The sequence below is a fragment of the Meles meles genome, chromosome X (assembly GCF_922984935.1).
Source record: "Meles meles chromosome X, mMelMel3.1 paternal haplotype, whole genome shotgun sequence".
Lineage (NCBI taxonomy): Eukaryota > Metazoa > Chordata > Mammalia > Carnivora > Mustelidae > Meles > Meles meles.
The window spans coordinates 67965228-67986442 of NC_060087.1; the positions used below are offsets into that span (position 1 = coordinate 67965228).

Consider the following 21215-nt stretch of genomic DNA (forward strand, 5'->3'; position numbering starts at 1 on the left):
TAAATACATGGAGGTTCAACAACAGGCTACAATACTTGGGTGAACCAGGAAATCAAAGAAATTTAAAAATACATGTTAACAAATCAAAATGAAACATGTAACAGTCTAAACCTGTGGGATACAGCAAAAGCAGTCCTAAGAGAGAAGTATATAGTAATACATACAGTCTACCTCAATACATATAGCCTACCTCAAGAAGCAAGAAAAATCTCAAAGAAACAACCTAACCTTACAACTAAGAGAACCAGAAAAAGAATGCATGAGGCCTAAAGACAGCAGAAAGAAGGGAATAATAATGATTAGAGCAGAAATAAATTACATAGAAGCTAAAAAAAAACAATAGAACAGGTCAATGAAACCAAGAACTGGTACCTTGAGAAATGAAATAAAATTAACAAACCCATAGCCAGACTTCTAAAAAATAAGGACCCAAAAAATAAAATGACAAATGAGAGAGGAGAAATAACAACTAACACCACAGAAATACAAACAATTATAAGAGAATATTATGAAAACCTATATGCAAACAAATTGAACAACCTGGAAGAAATGGGTAAATTCCTAGAAACATTGTCAAAACAGAAACAGAAAGAAATAGAAAACCTGAACAGACAAATCAACAGCAAAGAAATTGCATTAGTAATAAAAAAAAGTTCCAACAAAGAAAAGCCCAGAACTGGTTGGCTTCACTGGTGAATTCTAGCAAACCTTTAAAAATAGTTAATGCCTATTCTTCTCAACTTATTCCAAAAAGTAAAAACAGTAAAGAAAACTTCCAAATTCATCATATGAGGTGAGCATTACATGACACCAAAACCATACAAATACCCCACTAAAAAAGACAACTACAGGCCAATATCCCTAATGAACATAGATCCAAAAATTCTTAATAAAATACTAGCAAACCAAATCCAACAGTACATTAAAAATATCATTCACCACAATCAAATGATATTTATTCCTGGTGTGCAAGGGTGGTTCTATATTCATAAATCAATCAACATGATACACCACATTAATAAAAGAAAGGATGGGGGGCGCTGGAGTGGCTCAGTGGGTTAAGCCTCTGCCTTAGGCTCAGGTCATGGTCTCAGAGTCCTGGGATTGAGCCCCGCCTCAGGCTCTCTGCTCATTGGGGAGCCTGCTTCCCTCTCTCTCTCTGCCTGCCTCTCTGCCTACTTGTGCTCTCTCTCCCTCTGTCAAATAAATAAATAAAACCTTAAAAAATTAAAAAATAAAAGAAAGAATAGGAAACATATGTCATTTTGACAGGTGTAGAAAAAGACTTTGAAAAAGTAAAACACCCATTCCTGATAAAAGCCCTCAACAAAATAGGGTTAGAGGGAATATACCTCAACATCATAAAGGCCATATATGAAAAACCCACAGCTATTATCATTCTCAGTGGGGAAAAACTGAGACATTTTCTTCTGTAGTCAGGAGCAAGACAGGGATGTCCACTCTCACCAGTTATTTAACATAGTACTAGAAGTCCTAGCCACAGCAATGATACAACACAAAGAAGTAAAAGGCACCCAAATAGGCAGGGAAGAAGTCAACCTTTTGCTATTTGCAGACGACATGATACTGTATATGGAAAACCTGAAAGACTCTACCAAAAAACCACTATAGTTGATAAAAGAATTCAGTAGAGTCACAAAATAAAAATCAATATTCAGAGATCTGCTGCATTTCTATACTCCAACAATGAAGTAGCAGAAAAAGAATGCAAGGAATCAGTCCCACTTATAGTTCCACCAAAATCAATAAGATACCTAGGAGTAAACCTAACAAAATAAGTGAAAGACCCAAATTCTGTAAACTATAAAACACTGATGAAAAAGATTGAGGATGACACAAAGAAACAGAAAGACATTCCATACTCATGGATTGGAAGAACAAATACTGTTAAAATATCTATGCTGCCAAAGTAATCTACATGTATAATGCAATCCCTATCAAAATACCACCAACAGAGGCGCCTGGGTGGCTCAGTGAGTTAAAGCCTCTGCCTTCGGCTCAGGTCATAATACCAGGATCCTGGGACCTAGCCCCACATTGGGCTCTCTGCTCAGCAGGGAACCTGTTTCCTCCTCTCTCTCTGCCTGCTTCTCTGCCTACTTGTGATCTCTGTCTGTCAAATAAATAAATAAAATCTTTAAAAAAAAATACCACCAGGGTGCCTGGGTGGCTCAGTGGGTTAAGCCTCTGCCTTCAGCTCAGGTCATGATCTCAGGGTCCTGGGATCGAGTCCCGCATCAGGCTCTCTGCTTGGTGGGGAGCCTGCTTCCTCCTCCTCTCTCTCTCTGAATGTCTCTCTGCCTACTTGTGATCTCTGTCTGTCAAATAAATAAATAAAATTAAAAAAAAAAAATCCTAGAGCAGAACACAGAGAATAACCTCTTAACATTGTTCAGGGCAGCTTCTAGAAAGAAGGACAAGGGAAATAAAAGCAGAAACAATGTACTGGGACCTAATAAAAATAAAAAGCTTGTACACAGTGAGGGAAACAATCAACAAAACTAAAGGCAACCTATGGAATGGGAGAAGATATCTGCAAATGACATATCTGATAAAGGGTTAGTATACAATATATTTAAGTAACTTGTAAAACTCAGTACCCAAAAAGAATAATCTAATTAACAAATGGGCAGAAGACATGAATAGACATTTTTCCAAAGAAGACATGCCAATGGCCAACAAACACATGAAAAGATGCTCAACATCACTCATCATTAGGGAAATACAAATTAAAACTATACCTGTCTGAATGGCTAAAATTAACAACACAAGAAACAACAGGTGTTGGCAAGGATGTGAAAAAAGGGTAACCCTCTTGCTTTGTTGTTGGGAATGTGAACTGGGGAAACCACTCTGGAAAGAGTATGGAGGTTCCTCTAAACTTAAATATGGACTTACCCTACAATCCAGCAATCACACTTTTAGGTATTTACTCAAAGAATACAAAAGTACTAATTCAAAGGGATTCAGGCAATCCTATGTTTATAGCAACATTATGTACAATAGCCAAACTATGGAAACAGCGCATGTGTCCATCAACTGATGAATGGACAAAGAAGTTGTGAGGTATATACATATATACGTGTGTGTGTGTGTATGTGTGTGTGTGTCTATGTGTGTGTATTCTTCAGCCACGGAGAGGAATGAAATCTTGTCAATTGCAATGACATAGATGGAGGTATGCTAAGTGAAATAAGTCAGTCAGAGAAAGACAAATATGTATAATTTCAGTGCTATGTGGAATTTAAGAAGCAAAACACAAAAGCAAAAGGACAAAAAGAGAGAAAGGACACTAAGAAACAGTCTCTTAACTATGGAGAACAAACTGATGGCTACCACAGGGGAGGTAGGTGGGACAATGGGTTAAAGAGATGATGAGCATTAAGGAGTGCACTTATTGAGATAAAGATCAGTGATGTATGGAAGTGTTGGATCATTACATTGTACACATGAAACAAATATTGCACTGTATATTAACTGGCATTTAAATAAAAACTTTTTAAAAAAGATTTGTAAGACCATATGTTGAAAGAATCAAAACATATCTGGGACTGAAAGAATGAATATCAGCTATGAATTAAAAAAAAAAATCAGCCCTGCAATTAATCAGGCTAGGAGGATAGACACAGATAAAGCGAACTACAAAGTTAAGAGAAAACACTGTTTTTCCCAAGGTCATGTACCAGTTGTAAAATATCATAATGACCCCTTATTTGAGTGATTATTGCTTTCTTACCAATGATGTCTCCAGACTTGCTTTGCTATTTTCATTTATTACTGGCAGAAGATACCAAATTCCTAAACCACCCTGCTTCATGACAGCACCCAATCCCTAGTTAATTCCTACTTCTCTCAATCTGCTGCAAAAGGAGCCACCAATCTAGAAATAATCCTGGCTGACTTCAGACCCTTCTCAGAATTCTTCAGCGGCAATCCAAAATTTACAAAAAACACTTCCCTTCTCCCTCTTATCCAGAGGCCTTGTGTGGTTCTTCTGGAGTATACTCCCTCACTAATGAATGAATAAATCTGATTTTTGTCATACTATGGGCTTGTTCCTTGTGGTCTCTAGTTGGTAAGGCTTTAACAAGGTCAATTTTTTTAAAGATCTATATTTTATTGAGAGAACGAGCAGGGGTGGGGAGTTGAGGGGGGAAATGGAGAAAAGAAAGAAAGAAGGAAAGAAAGAAAGAAACAAACAAACAAACAAGAAAAAAAGAAGAAAAGTCTTAAGCAGACACCTAGCTGACTATGGAGCCCTCAGGGCTCTATCTCAAGATCCTGAAATCATGACCCAAACCAAAATCAAGAGCTGGACTCTTAACTGAGCCACCCAGATGCCCTCCAAGTAAATTATTTTTAATTACCCTAGAGATTCAACAGTTTAGTACTGACAAAAAGCACCACCCTCCCTCTCTTCCCAAAACATAAAAAGAAAAAAAAAAAAACACTTCTGCACTTAAACCAGAAAATCATTAGCCATAAGTGACTTTCACTACCAAGATGAACTTACTGAATTCTACTACTTATATCACAGGAAGTATCTGATCAATGATGCTAAGAGATATAATATTTAACCAAAGCCAGGTAACTTTAACACTTTAAAAAGATTCTGAGTTTATTTTCCAGCTCTGATTACTTTCAAGTGTGACAAGAAACCCCTGCTCCTCTCCAGATACATATAAGTAATGACTTTAGAATCAACTTGTTTCATGCACAATTATGTGAGTACAAAAAGGAGGAAGATGGTAAAGTACAGAGGAGGAGGGAAGGAAAAGCAAGGCCTGGCAAAAGTGTTATCTACGGACAAGATAAGAACCATATAAAATTAGAGAAGGAGGATGACACATATTCCTGGCAGAAACCCAGTCATCTCAGCCAAATAAAAAAAAAATTTAAGATTTTATTTATTTATTTGACAGGCAGAGATCACAAGTAGGCATAGAGGCAAGCGGAGAGAGAGAGGTGGAAGCAGGCTCCCGGCTGAGCAGCGAGCCCAATGTGGGGCTCGATCGCAGGACCCTGGCATCATGACCTGAGCCAAAGGCAGAGGCTTTAACTCACTGAGCCACACAGGTGCCCCATAATAAAAAATTTAAATTAAACTTTCTTTCAATTTACATTTACAAATTAATAAGAGGCGAGTTTCCCACCTTCAAGTAAATTATGGGTTAAAGTGTGACATATAACCATACAATGGCCAGTAAGTCAAGAGCCAATCAATGCTAAATGGAAGCTCGCAGCAATACATAAATATTAATTTGGCTTTAGAGTTAATACAAGCCTCCTGAGCAAAATACAGTATAAATTACAGGCCTACTATGAAATTATAGGACAATGCTATGTATCAATTTTACTCAAGATAAAAGAGAAAAAAAGGCTTAAAAATAGTCCTGTCGTATCATGCCCTCGATTCAGTTTAGAAAGTTAAGTTTGCACATCTGTTCCTTGGGTAATAATGTCAGTCTCAAACTAGAATCAACAAGCTACCCTGTCATCATTTCTACAGATAATTTTATGGAAATTGTTTAGAATATAATAATTAGGAAAATTTCTGAAACTTTTAATATGATATAAAAATAGACTATAAGGCTAGTTCTTTCAAAAATTCATTTCAAATGGACAAGAAATGGACTTTTGAAATTACTTCTGTACTGAAAAACTAGCTCAGCAGCAGAGTTGTGTTTGTGTGAAATTTTATTTTCAAATTTTAGTACAACTACTTACAAAGTTTCCAAAACAAATACTGATCTTTAAAGGAATGAAAAAACAAAAATATTTAGTTATTATAGTGCAAGATCTCAAATGACACAACAAATATTAACTACATATGCTCCAGGATTTTTTTTGAGTGGCATTAGTTATTAATATTATTTTCAATTTAGTTCAACATTCTTCCTTTGATTTAAGCCAAGCATATAGCTAATGAAATGGCATGACTAGAGCTTAGACTTGTAATAACATAAATATCATAGGTACCTGTGCTCTTTCCCTATAGGGATTAGGAAATTCACCCTTGGTAAACTTAAGTACACATATATGTAAAGTATTACAGTAGTTAGTCTATGCTATGCCATGATCCCCCACCTCCATTTCATTAAATTACTAAATAACACTGTTGGGTTAACTGCACAAAGGATAGGAACATTTGAATAAAAATAATCTCATATTGTAGAAAGTCCAGATAAGGTCAGAATCTTATTGTTTTTGGCCAAAGACAATTTTGAAACTCATTAGAAAGAAGTGGCACAATATGATCTTTGAAGTGAGTTACTAAAATCAAAATAGGACAAGATAAAGTTTCTAAGTACAAAAGTAGAAAACACTCCAGGTTTAAATTTATAAAATGAATCATTAGTTAATATATTATTACTAAATTATGTACCTATCCAGAAAGCTGCTTACTAGTTTTCATATTGTTCTAGATCCTCACTGTCCATTACAGTGGTTATATGTGGTTATAGAATTTAAAACTAGTAAAAATTCTGTAAAATTAAAAATTCAATTTCCTGGATATGAAAGCCACATGTGGCTGGGCCTACTGTTTTAGATGGCACCAAATAGAACATTTCCATTATCAAAGGAAGTTCTATTGGATAGCACTATTTTATATAAAATGCCAGTTAAAATGAGCCCCAATAAATAACTGATATAAGACTAACTATACTGGATAAAATTAAAAAGTGGAAGATATCTATTTATGATAAAAGTTCTATGCAATGTAGGAACAGAAAGGAACATCCTCAAACTGATAAAGGCATATAAAATTATATTTAAGGGTGAAAGACTGCCTGCTTTCCCCCTAAAATCAGCAACAAGGGAAGGATATCCAGTCTCATCACTTTTTTAATTCACCATTATACCTGAAGCACTAGCAGTTCACCAGTGCAAGACAAAGAACCATAACACAGACAAGATTAGAAAGGAAAAGTAAACCTATCTTTATTTGTAGACAAGGTGATTATCCATGTAGAGAATTCTTAAGAATTTTTAAAAAATGCTATTAGATCTAGGTGAATTTAGCAAGATCAACATACAAAAACAAAACAAAACCCCTCCATTTACTGTCAACAAACAAGTGTAAATTTGAAAATTTAAAATATGTAATTTAAAATAGCACCCAAAAAACCATGAAACCCTTAGCAAAAAAATTCACAATACATGTGTAAAACCTATACATAGAAAACTACAAAATATTGCTATGAGAAATTACAGATGACCTAAATAAATGGGAAATTATACCATGTTCCTAGATTATAAGGTTCAATATTGTCAAGATGTTAATCTTCCCCCAAATTATCTACAGAGTCAGTGTAATCCCAAACAAAATCCTAATTGTTTCTTGGTAGAAACTGAGAAGCTAATTCTAAAATTATACATTGCTAGTAGAAATAAACTGGGATAGCCACTTTCAAAATAGTTCTGCAGTTTCTTAAAAAGTTAGAATGCAAGCTGGTGCAACCACTCTGGAAAACAGCATGGAGGTTCCTCAAAATGTTGAAAATAGAACTACCCTATGACCCAGCAATTGCACTACTGGGTATTTACCCTAAAGATACAAACATAGTGATCTGAAGGGGCACGTGTACCCGAATGTTTATAGCAACAATGTCTACAATAGCCAAACTATGGAAAGAACCTAGATGTCCATCAACAGATGAATGGATAAAGAAGAAGTGGTATATATACACAATGGAATACTATGCAGCCATCAAAAGAAATGAAATCTTGCCATTTGCGACGACGTGGATGGAACTAGAGGGTATCATGCTTAGTGAAATAAGTCAATCGGAGAAAGACAACTATCATATGATCTCCCTGATATGAGGACATGGAGAAGCAACATGGGGGGTTAGGGGGATAGGAGAAGAATAAATGAAAACAAGATGGGATTGGGAGGGAGACAAACCATAAATGACTCTTAATCTCACAAAACAAACTAGGGGTTGCTGGGCGGAGATGGGATTGGGAGAGGGGGAGGGGGTTATGGACATTGGGTAGGGTATGTACTATCGTGAGTGCTGTGAAGTGTGTAAACCTGGCGATTCACAGACCTGTACCCTTGGGGATAAAAATACATTATATGTTTATAAAAAAAAAAAAACTGGAAGGGGAGGCGAACCATAAGAGACTATGGACTCTGAAAAACAACCTGAGGGTTTTGAAGGGTCAGGGGTGGGAGGTTGGGGGAACAGGTGGTGGGTAATAGGGGAGGGCACGTTTTGCATGGAGCACTGGGTGTTGTGCAAAAACAATGAATACTGTTACACTGAAAAAATAAATAAATTAAATTTAAAAAAAAAGAAAAGTTAAACCAATACTTACCATATGATCCAACAATCCCATTAACTAGATATTTACCCAAGAGAAATGAAAACCAACGTTCATGCAAAGACATATATAAGAAAGTTTATAACAGCCTTATTTATAATAGCCAAAATCTGAAAAACCTTAAATGCCCATCAATTGATGAATTAACAAATATATCACAGTATATCCATCCATACAATGAAATACTGCTCAGTAATAAAAAGGAATAAATATCTGATACGTGAAATGACATGCATAAATCAAAAAAAGCACTAGGTTCCAAGCAAAATCAGTTATAAATAAAAGACTATGTGTTTATCATTTCATTTAGATAAAACTATAAATGAGGTAAAAGTAGAGTGGACAGAGAGGTTCCTGGTTTCCAGAAATACAAGGAAGGGCAGAGGCTGGACTACAATGAGACATAGGAAATTCAGGATATGACAGAAATGTTCTAAATTTTTACTTGCTATTATTTATACAAATGCATATGTTTGTCAAAACTCATTGGACACTTAAAAAGGGAAAATTTTATTTTACATGAATGAATTTATATGATTTTTTATGAATGAATTTATATGAATTTTTATGAATTTATATGAATTAACATTTGACTTAAAAAATAAGTCCCTATTAAGGGGCACCTGGGTGGCTCAGTCATTTAAGCATCCAACTCTTGATTTCAGATCAAGTCATAGATCCAGCCCCAAGTCAGGGTACCCACTTAGCGGGGAGTCGCCTTCCTCCCTCTCCCTCTGCCCCTCTCCCCCACCCATGCTACACGCACACATACTCTCTCTCTAAAAATAAATAAGCAAATCTAAATAAATAAATGTAATATGGCTAACCTTCTATTTTGGTGCTTTATTAACAGATCTGGTATAACAGATCTGTTATACCAAGGAAATATGGTATAGAAATAGACTGTCTGGAAGGCAAACAGCATAACTTATGTCAATCCCATACTTCTCTGGACTTCAGCTTCTTCTGGTATAAACAGGGGTTTATAACCCAGTTTCTCAAATCTGTTTCCAGGAAATTTTCAGAATGTTACAGGTATTTTGGGAAAGGGGTTTCTACTGTCAAATTACCTAGGAATTTCACAATGCATTTAGCATATGAAAAGCTCTGAGCAGGCCTACATGAATTCATTTTCTTTCTATAATTCTTTAAACTCAGTGTTTCCCACATTTACTTGACCAAGAAACACTTCTATGAAAAAATGGTGTTAGTGGGGCAACTGGGTGGCTCAGTCAGTTAAGCATCCAACTCTTGATTTTGACGCAGGTCATGATCTCAGAGTAGTGAGATGGACCCTACTTAAAATTCTCTCTCTCCCTCTCCTTCTGCCTCTCCAACCCCCACCCCCTGCTCCCTCTTTCAATGGATAAATAAATAAATAATGTTTTAGATGGTATTGCTAAAGTTCTAAAATTCATTGAATTTTCAAGATTACCTTCTTGATGAAATTTTCTTAAAACTTATTTATTAGAGACAGAAAGAGAGACAGAGTGTGCACATGAACACACACACACACACACACACACACACAAACACACACAGGAGTAAGTTGGAGGAGTGGCAGAGGGAGACTCTTTCAAGCAGACTCCTTGCTGAGCACAGAGCCTGACAGGAGGCTCAATCTCAGGACCCATGAGATCATGACCCACGAGATCACAACCTGAGCTGAAACCAAGAGTCAGATCTTCAAGGGACTGAGTCACTCTGGTGCCCCACCTTCTTGATTAAGTTTTATTTACACTGAGAAAATATATAACTGATTGACTTTAAAGCAGCTATGCAGAACTGCAGCCCTTAATGAGAATACTTTTAAATCACAAATTTTAAAGGACTTCTTATTCATCTTGCTACTTTCCTAGTCAACTCCTCTGAGTTTTTACCAGGTTCTGAATTCTAAATATCCTAAACTTAAATATTTTTACTCCTATATACTACATGAAAATACATCATGGTTGAATTATCTCTATTTGAATACCTCCTCTTCAAATAACAGGGCAGAATTAAGAATGTGAAAACATCAATGCCAAGAACACTAAAATTCCTGAGCAATTACTATAAAAATAACAAAGTGATCTAAGAAAGTAAGTGTTCACTGAACAAAACTGGTATAAGTTTGAATATATAGTTAAAATAGTTTTTAAAAAGGGAAGGAAAGGGGACGCCTGGGTGGCTCAGTTGGTTAAGCAGCTGCCTTCGTCTCAGGTCATGATCCTAGCGTCCTGGGATCGAGTCCCATATCGGGCTCCTTGCTTGGCAGGGAGCCTGCTTCTCCCTCTGTCTCTGCCTGCCTCTCTGCCTACTTGTGATCTTTCTCTCTCTCTGACAAATAAATAAATAAAATCTTTAAAAAAAAAAAGGGAAGGAAAGAAAGACTAAACAAAGATGGAAAACCAATATTCTAAATGCTGCTCTTCAGCACTTTACATGGGATCACTGAAAGAAGTACAAAGCATTACAAATGTTGGTAGTGTGGTTAAAAATACTGTATCTTTTGAATGTAAATAAATAGATGAATAATAAGAGCCATCTTTTTTTTTTTTTTTTTTTTTTTTATTTGACAGAGAGAAATCACAACTAGGCAGAGAGGCAGGCAGAGAGAGAGGAGGAAGCAGGCTCCCTGCGGAGCAGAGAGCCCGATGTGGGGCTCGATCCCAGGACCCTGGGATCATGACCTGAGCCGAAGGCAGAGGCTTTAACCCACTGAGCCACCCAGGCGCCCCAATAAGAGCCATCTTAAGTCAGTAATTTAATTAGGAATAAAGCTTTAGGGGAAAAGTGAACACTGGAAAATTCTAAAGGGTAAACAAACCACTCCTGAAAATGAAAAAAAAATGTTAGAAATGCCATGTCCAATTAGACCCAAATCAGTAGTCTTCTTCACCCAGTAACAGCCAGGCTATGGAAGAGTATTGTTAGTAATGTATACTGAAATATCTAATTTACTTCAATAACCCTTATGACTCTTTATCAGTAATTTTGTCTACATAATTTTGAAATTATTTCTAGCCTAAATTTGTTTAAACTCTTGGGGTAAATAACTTCTATAAGATTATTATATAAAGTAGTATTCCTTTTAAAAAGTATTTTTACTTTTCAATTTGAGTTTAAGGAATATTCTCTGGGCCCAAGGCACTACATAAAATAATTTTTAGAAGAGTAAAAAAATAGGGAAGCAGAGTGGCAATTACTCATCTAGCTCTTTATACATTCTTTTTAAGAGTTAAATTTTAGTACAAATGGTTTCGTAGCTAGGTCTCCTTGGAAACCACTAGTAGTATTTCTCCATAATGGTCTGGCCAGAGATGTCCCAGGAATAATCCAAATGGAACATGCAAATTTCAGTAAACTTTAAAAAGGGGAAGGGTGATCTTTCTTGTTTTAATAAAGACATATAAAATTTATCACATCATTATTTTAGTAAACAGATATAAGCAGAATGTATTTTGTTTTGTTCTGAAAGTTATCTTTATGTAGTTCCCTGTAAAATCTTTAAGCTTAGCACATAGATATGTAAACAGGCATCCATATGGTTAAAAACATGTATAGTATATAAAAAAGGAAATTCTTTTGCTAAGAAGAAAGATGGAAAGAAAGAAAGAAAATAAGGCAATATCACAAAACCATAATCACATTAAATAACAATGTTTTAAAAAAGTTGGACCAACCATGAAGCCCCTCAAGAATGTAAGCAGCTTGTTTATATTTCAAATTTAATTCTGGTACCTATTTTTGGCTGTATAATGAATTCAGGAAGAAAAAAATCAAGAATATGTTCATAGTTCACATGGATGTTACTCACCCACATTTGGAGGTTTCACATAATTTGCAGGTAGTTCTGGAGGTCTGCCTCTATGCAGAGCTGCAAAAGCAGACCCATTCCATAGTGTACTCTTACAGTCTATTCAGAAAGATTGAAAAGTTAGTCAAGAAATAGAACAGTGTTTTTTTAAATTGTACCTTAGAGGTAAATGTCTGTTTTCAATTTGTTTGTTGGAGTATATTTTTAACTATTAATACCACAATAAAAAATAACATGCATATTTTTGAACATGTTATAAACTACATTATGATTGTTAAGTAACAACACTTTAATATAACACCCAGATATTTTATTTCTGTGCTGATCTAGAATTAAAGCTTTTATTCAGCATGTATTTGAATCATACAAATATGTCATGGATTAATAAGGTTTTAATTTTATATTGGTCCTTCATGATCTTTAGGCTTATATATTTCTACTTACATAAAACTATATAAGCAAGGTTAGGACTACAGCACAAGTATACCAGGTAAAATTCGAAACATTTATACTTGGTGCATCGTCATACTATAGAATGCCTGCCAATTGCGCCGTAATCGGTAACAATATTGCAGATGATAAATGACTATGAATAGTTGTGTTTTTTGTCTTTCATGTTTATGTCAAGAAACTCAAGTAAATGTGAAATCTTCCTAATAATTCAACTATGATACAAGAATATTGCACTACTCTCTTTTGAGGAGGGGAAGAGCAGAGGGAAAGGGAGAGAGAGAATCCCAAGCAGGCTCCATGCCAAGCATAGTGCCCAACACGGGGCTCCGTCTCACAAACCCGAGATCACGACCTGAGCTGAAATTAAGAGTTGGACACTTAACTGACTGAGCCACCCAGGCACCCCTCTACTGCTCTCTTGAAAACTTCCAAATTAAATGATTTGAAGAATTTCCTTATACTATAAAATTAGATGTTTAAAACTGGTATTTTTGAAGCTATTTTACCTTTGTGAACTAGAATTTTTAAAAAACATGATGCTAATAAAATAAAACAAATTAGCTGCTAGACCTGAAGTATGTATTACACTAACAGGTATCCTTAATGCCTAATTTCACATTTTTATATTCATAAAATATTATTTTATATACTTTACATATTGGGGTTCCATGAAAAACTTTGGGAAAAATCTTTAAAAGACTGAAAACAGTGGAGTACAAAAACTATTACTGAACAGTCACTAATAGGTTGATACATGTTTTTAATATTTTCAATTATAAAAATTTTTATATATCACATATAAGTTTTTACATATTTTCCATTTTCTTGTTATAAAACATACAACGTGATTAGGATGATATAAAGACTCATAATACTAAAATCTAAAAATATTAAAACATAATAAAAGACTTTTAAGCATTCATACTATACTAATCAGAGCAATGATCTTTCAAGATCCCTATCCCACAGGATTACAAAAAGATTTTACATTCTATACTTCTATTGTATTCACTGTTTTATAGCAGAGGGCTTCTTTTAGGCCTCTAAAAATTTATTTGTACACTAAGAAAATAAGATTGACAAAATAAGAAAAACTAGAAGAAAATTAGTATTTAGGAAAGCATGGGAACATTTACTTAACATAAAAATATGCTGTTCTCCACTCCTTCCTCTGAAAACTATGAAAATCTTACCTTTGGCATCCCGTAACAGAGACTGCCGACCAACACCTAGTAATGTCTGTACCCCAGGAACACTCTGAGGGATCTCCTTATCTAGTAAGGGACCAATCCGCTCACAAATTTTAAGGAGGTAGTCTGGAGGAATGTGTGCATTGGCTGCCACCTAAAAAGCATAAATAAAACAGAAAAACCAATATGGTTTAAAAATATAATTTACTCCATTACCAAACTATTCCATCATGGAACAAAGTGCGATTTTTAATATACAGGATCAAAAAATAATATTTTAAATATTTAATACTTTAGCCAAACTAAAGAAACAGCTACAAAAATTAAGCACATCTAAATGATAACATTTAAATGACATGGCACTCAAACTTACTTTTACATGCCTTGATTAAATCATTTGCTTAGCTGTTAATCTTATGAAATAAGTGTTGCAAAACAGCAAAAGTGCGCATGCCTAAAATTAAAGTACAAAGACAACGGGTAAACTCTACTAGTACTTGATTTATTCAGTAGTGATGAGGTGATCAAAAATCAGAGAATCTAGATTCTATATAAATGATAAGAATACAAACAAAAGGTATTACTTGCATCAAACTCTCACCTAAATCCCTTTAGGATTAACAGGACAAATTTGCTTAAAGAGCAAAACTGGTTTTCCTTAAAAAAGTTAACTGGTTTCCAAAACAGTATCCAATTAATGTTTTTATAAATACTATGATCCAAATAACTACGCTATATACTCAAAATTCATCACAACATTGACTCATTTTTTAAACACACAAGAAAATTTCTGAAGATGGTAAACATACGTACACAGGGATGAGAAAATTAACAAAACTGTTCATTTTTTATCTAAGTTAATGGTCAAGTCCTGGATGTGTTTCATAAATACCTAATTATTAAAGGAGCAAACAGAAAACTAGATATTAAAAATCCTTATATTAAAAAAATTTACATTCTCATCTTGACATAAAGGGAAAGAAAGAATAAAAAATAAATATAAATAAAAATTTAATAAATATATGTTATATTAATATATAATAAAAATGTAAATAAATATTTATTTATTTATACCATCACATAGGACCTCACATCAATATATTATCACCAGGTCAAGAACAATACAACACAAAAGAATAATTTTGAAAATCATCCCTAATGAGCACCATGAGAAAATAAATTATGTGTGTTCTTGGTAGGTATTTGTTCAATGAATCAATGAACATTAAAAAACCAAAGTAAACAAACTGAGGGTTTTGGAGGGGAGGGGGAGGGGGTTGGGAGGACCTGGTGGTGGGTATTAAGGAGGGCATGTATTTCATGGAGCACTGGGTGTAGTGCTTAAACAATGAATCTTGGAACACTGAAAAAATAAAATTAAATTAAAAAAAAAAAAAACAAAGTAAAGTCCATCTATAAGAAATATCACATGAATTCATAGAGGAAAAATCTTAGATTCTCCTATCAAGGTACCTTTTTTGTTTTCTCAGAAAACATACTTTAAAGAACTACAATCCAACATGTATTCAGAATTCTGTGAATAAGGGATTCTATTGTGATTTTTAAAAAATCGTTTCCTGCCAGTTATCTTTTTTAAATCCCAGCAAAAATTAGTTTTAATCTACCAAAATAAGTGTCTCTTGGTAACTGTCAATGAGGCTCAGAAAGAATGGCAACTAAGCCTGATTAATTTATATTTTCGTCAACATGGTTTGGCTTCTAGATTGGGACAAAGGATCAAGCAAATTCTTTGTTATTTCTCCCATCTCTAGTTTGTTTTCCAAGCAAATAACTCTATAGAACCACCCCTTAGAAAAACATACAGGTAACATTAAAGTCAAAGCAGCTGATAATTCAATTTAATCTAATTATTATCTATAGACAATGATATCTTAAAATCCTAGTTTGTAATTCATTCCCTCCACATTAAAACATTTCTTAAATATGCCCACAGGCAAGTACACTTAGTACCCCCAAAAATACATATCTCAAAGAAAAAAAGCTTTAAAATACTGTATATAAAAATCTATAACAACTTACGCCTTTTTTCCCACCAACAGTCTCAGATATACTCCACTTCCATTATCAGTCATCATTTTTTCAAGTAAACACTGTATGAAGTCTTTACATAGGATAGCAGTTCATGTCTTCACTGGCATTTTCTTTTTTGTTTGTTTCTTTGGGTTTGAGGGGGGAGTTGGTTTATTTCTTTAATTTAAATTTAAGTTATTTAACATATGGTGTATTATTAGTTTCAGGGTAGAATTTAGTGATTCATCAGTCTGTATCACACCCAGTGCTCATTACAAGTGCCCTCCTTAACTGACATTTTCTTTTTGATTTTCTTTTTTTTTTCATCCTGTTACCATGTCAAGAGTTATTCACCTGCCTAGAAATTGCAATATATCTAGCCATATATAATCCAGAAAATAATTCTTTAATACGAATTTTTAAAATCACCCCCTTACAGAAAATCTGTCAGAACTATATCCTAAACAGACAATTTAACTCTCCTGGCTACTTCATTTTACAGAAACAATGATGTTTGATTTTCAGTGAATTACATAAACCTTCATATCAATTCCTCAGTAATAAATTTAAAATATAGAATCATTAATTAAGCAACCAAAACAAGGCTTATCTACACCCAAATTCTCCCCCTTGAGATTCTTATTATAAGCCATTAAATAAATTTTACATGTTTGAATTCCACCTTATACAATTGGAAATTCCTTAATTTCTAAATGGTTCCATTCAACAAGTCCCTTCCTCTAAAATCAATAAAAATTTGATTACAAAACAGTAGTAGATAAGCATATTCTATCAGCACAATAGCAATAACAATACATTTGAGTTGAACATGCTAGAGTCTCCTTTAAACAATATCAACAGGCTTCCAGACTACATCAGCGCAGTTCTTGCAATAATAGTTTTTTTCTAAATCAAATTTCAGGACTTATAAGTGGTAGTCAACATTTATTTCAATCCATCTGCTTTGAATAAAGTTGAAATTTTTTAAAGGCCATCTTTTTTGGCATAAGAACTCTTATACACACTCAGCAATTACTTTCTTAAGTCTTTAAAAAATTCTACATTAGAATTATGTATGAATATAATATATAATAAAATGTAATATTAAAAGTATATATTAAAATATTCTATGAAATTCATAACATAATATTATAAGCCACTCTTTTTAATTAAAGCTCAAATATTCTAATTTCAGTTATTTAACCACATTTTTCTCTCTGGAATATAATGGCCAAGTAACACAACAAGAACTTTGATATGTGCAGAAGAAAAGCTTTCTCCAAAAACAAAGTTCAAGAGTATAATGCAAACCTCTATATTATTCTGTAAAACAGCTCCAAGGAGTTAAATCATAGAATGTTCAATTTAGAAGGATCCTTATACACAATTAGCCTAACTTCACATCTCACAATAGGAAAAACATCCAGAGAAGTGAAGTCCAGTGGTCACAATGAATGTACAGAAATCTGGGTTTCCCTGTGCACAGCTCTTCCTATCACTTACTGTCTTATTAAGGCAACTGAAAATTTATGAAGATAACTAACACAAAGACTGCAAAAAAATAAAACTATAAATTCAAATAAACTGAAAGAAATTAAATGAAGCCTAGATTATAAACCTTCTTGACAGGAAGACTGGCTGACCTAAACAGCAAACTTAACAATTGAATTACTAAACTTCAGAATTATGACAAGACCAGAGCGTTCACAGAAATGATCCTACTCATCATAATTAGTTAAAAGGAATCCAGCTGAGAACTGAAAAAAATTCAAAAGGTACCTAACTTCAGGGTGCCAGGCCCATACCAAACACTACATTTGAAATACTAAGTTTCAAATAGCAATAATGACATTTTTACCTTGGCTTTTAGAAATTACAGGATAAGCAACTCCAAGAAACAAATAAAAGAGATAATTGTTTCTGTGTTTTGTTTTCTAAGATCATGACTACACAGGAAAATGAAGAATCAAACTGGGCCCATACAAGAAGTGAAATCATAACATTTTATCTGAGATTTCAATTTTTTTGGTGTGGGCAGGGTAGGGGGAGAAGCACATAAAAAAAATTAAGACATGTGATTCTTTTTTATATTTATGGAAAACAAAATAGATTTTGAAAAATACAACAAGGTTTTAAATACATCAATATAAGTATAGCATATGCATGGTACTTTGAAGTCTGGAAACCTGGATTATTCAGGTTCTAAAATTTACTAGCTGTTACTCCTGGCAGTGTGACACAGTAGAAAGGACTTAGATTTTAATTTCTCTACCATCCTCAGTTCCTACTTCTGTGACCTGCAAAGTTACTCAGTCTGAGAGCCTAAGCTTCTGCATCTGTAAAACAGGGAGTAATGATTACTATTTCCTACGTTTTGTAAAACAAAAACAGAATCATACACTCTTGCATTCATTCATTCAGACATTTAACATACAGAGATGAAGTGGGAAGACAAACTGCTGCCCTAAGGGAACACACAGTCCTAGTAGAGGAAACAAACTAGTAAATAAAACAAATCAAAGTATAAGTACCTAGAGGTAGTACAAAGAGCTAAGAGAAGCAAAGAAATACAGTACCTCCTTCAGCCTAAAGGATAGGGGTTCATGTCTAATCTCACACTTGAAGGCTAAGTGAAAATTCACAGGACAGACAAAAGGAAGGGAAGGCATTCCATACAAATAGAAAGGTACCTCTACCCAATAAACGTACTTTTGCACAGTGACTAACACATAATATTCCCCAATGTTTAAGATTCTCCACCACGTTGAGTTAAAAAAAAAAAAGTAAAAAACTCAAAGAGTGTCATCTGATTCTGATGTGAAAAAAATACATGTACAAAAAAACAAGACTAGAAGAAAACACAGAAAACTAATTGTTTATTTTCTTCCTGATACTTTTCAGTATATAAATGTCAACAATAATCTGATATTATACCATAAAGTGTTGTGTTTTAATGTTTGCTGAATTTGAAGGAGGAAAGGGAAAAAACTAGGCAGAAAGGGAAATAAAACAGGTAGGTTTTTCCACTACAGCAATACACTGATTTGTACATGGGCTACAAAGTGTTAAGACTTCCTATCACTTTTCTTTGAAAATGTTTATCATTGTTTATAGCATTTCTTTTTCTATGAGTTTTAGGATTTTCTCAGGAATGAGAGAGCCAAGAGCAACCCACTTCAGCTCAAATATTCTCTGGGTTACAATAGCACAAGCAAGCACCAAAAATACTATAACCTTGAGAGCAGACAGTATCAAGACAAGGACAAGGGACTCACCCACATTCTGGAAGTTTCTCGGTAGAGAAAGGTCCAATAAATGAACTTAGTTCCAACTAGCATATTAAATAAGCCTAAGAAATATATATCATGAAATGCTCCTAACAAAAGTTAAGAAAATTATACAAAAAATAACTGAGGGCCAAATTATTATAAAGTACTATGGTAGATATTAAAGAGCATGAGAAAACATCTTCAACAAGGTAATTTAAAATATAAGAAATTACTTATAAACAATGTATACAAAATAAGTTCAGGATTAGAAAAGATCAATCAGAAGTGTTGAGGATCCCTGCAACAAGACATCAGAAAGACCTATCTCCCACTTCTTAAAAAAACAGAGAATACTATACCGGTATCATACTAAGTTACTTTTCTCTAATTAACAAAAATGCAAATAACACTAAATATCTTTTGACATAACAATCATTTCTTGCTTGAGTTAATACAGATTCACTTCAAAGCACTCAAACTGTTCAATTCTAACACTTTTTTAAATACTTTTTCCTATCAATGGTACTGTTTTATTTATTCCTCACTTTATAAAAATATTAAGAAAATGAGGTTGTGATATAGCTAGCTATAAACATATAAATCCTGGGGTCATAGTTCTTTAGATATCAATTTTCCGTTCAACCTCTATGTCCTATTTTTAAAATGCAGTAACCAATCAATTGTACAGCATTTTCAATTAACAAAAGGTGTTCTTTCTATTTAACTCATTTGTTTCGCACAACAACCTTGTAAAATGGATAGGGGAGTTTATTTTATAAATAAGAAAAACTGAATCCCTGAGAGGTTAAGTAACTTGCCCAGGGTCACTCAACAAGACTATCTTCCCAACTAAATGTTATGGGTCTTTTATACTACTCACAAAATCCTTTATGAAAAATGTCAAACAAGGGCATCTCTGAAATTTGACCCAAACACTAAATTTACTTGCAATTACTTTTTTGCTCTTTTCCAAAAAACAAAACAAAATAAACAAAAACCTGTTTATCAATCAATCAGTAATCAACATTAGTATACCAAGAACAAAAACTAATATTCAAATTGACAAAGGTGCTTTCAGAACAAAATTTTATAAGGAACATTCACCCAACCCAAATTCTTACTCCCAAATAGCAGCTCTCTTCACTTTCTTAATGCCATCTCATTTGAGATAGATACCAGTTTCCTAGAACTAATGATAAATCTTCAAAAGGATTTAAATCATTGAAAGTATGTTCTTAGAGCCAAAGTGTGAAAAAAAGACAATTATCAATCCAGACAAATAACTAAAACCAACATATTCTAGAAAGCAAAACTGTACATGTGGCTCAAACAAATCAAAAGTGAGGAATACTAGTTTCCAGACATTGACTGCTCTCTACCATAAGACCTATCAGTTAGCCTTATATCCACACTGGGGCTGAGCAGCACATAACTGTTGGTTTCCCATGACGCATTCTGTTCTTCCTAACTGTGGCTGTGTAGCCACACAGCAGTTAATAAATCACACACACTTAAATTACTTCCACACTTAGAGATATAAAAACTATGCTGCCAGCACTTAATAACTGTTGAGTTGTTCTACATTCATTCTACTGTTGTAATAGACAATTTAAACTATTACTAGTAATTAGAGAACAAGAGGTGGGTAAGATAAGGAAAAAAATACAGGTATGTCTGGAATTCAAATACAATATTTTAAAGTACTTGGTGAGCATCAAATGAGATAATGTGAAAGCACTTTTAGACTTGCATATATTACATGCAGATACAAGTTCTTATAATGACATATATCATCATAGATGTATACATTTTTAAAGATAGCAGTGAACATACAATCTTGATAAACTTTTCAATAGCATAAAAACTGCTTCAAGTCTTTTGAATATAAAATGAAAGAAATACAATCTATGTCACCCTAAATGAAAGCACTAATTAGAACTTTCAATTCTATACCTGAAAAATGCTGAATAAATGTGAAAATATATAACATACCTAAAGGTAATTATGACTTTGGTTCGGTCTTATGATACAAGTCCCCTTAAAATGATTAAAAAATATTAAAACATGCCTTTAAAAAAAGAAGTTTCCAAGTCACAATTTCAATATGTAAAATTTATGTTA

At 33.8% G+C, this 21215-nt stretch overlaps 1 protein-coding gene across 2 annotated transcripts in view; it reads right to left on the reverse strand.

Moving 5' to 3' along the window:
• BRWD3 (bromodomain and WD repeat domain containing 3) overlaps positions 1 to 21215 on the reverse strand; it is a 235373-nt gene that overhangs the window by 209306 nt on the left and 4852 nt on the right. For both annotated transcript variants that reach the window (XM_045995124.1, XM_045995125.1), the window contains exons 5-6: positions 13798 to 13948; positions 12152 to 12250 (exon numbers count right to left, since the gene is read on the reverse strand). In XM_045995124.1, the coding sequence (XP_045851080.1) occupies positions 12152 to 12250; positions 13798 to 13948 (250 nt within the window). The remainder of the gene's footprint in view (positions 1 to 12151; positions 12251 to 13797; positions 13949 to 21215) is intronic.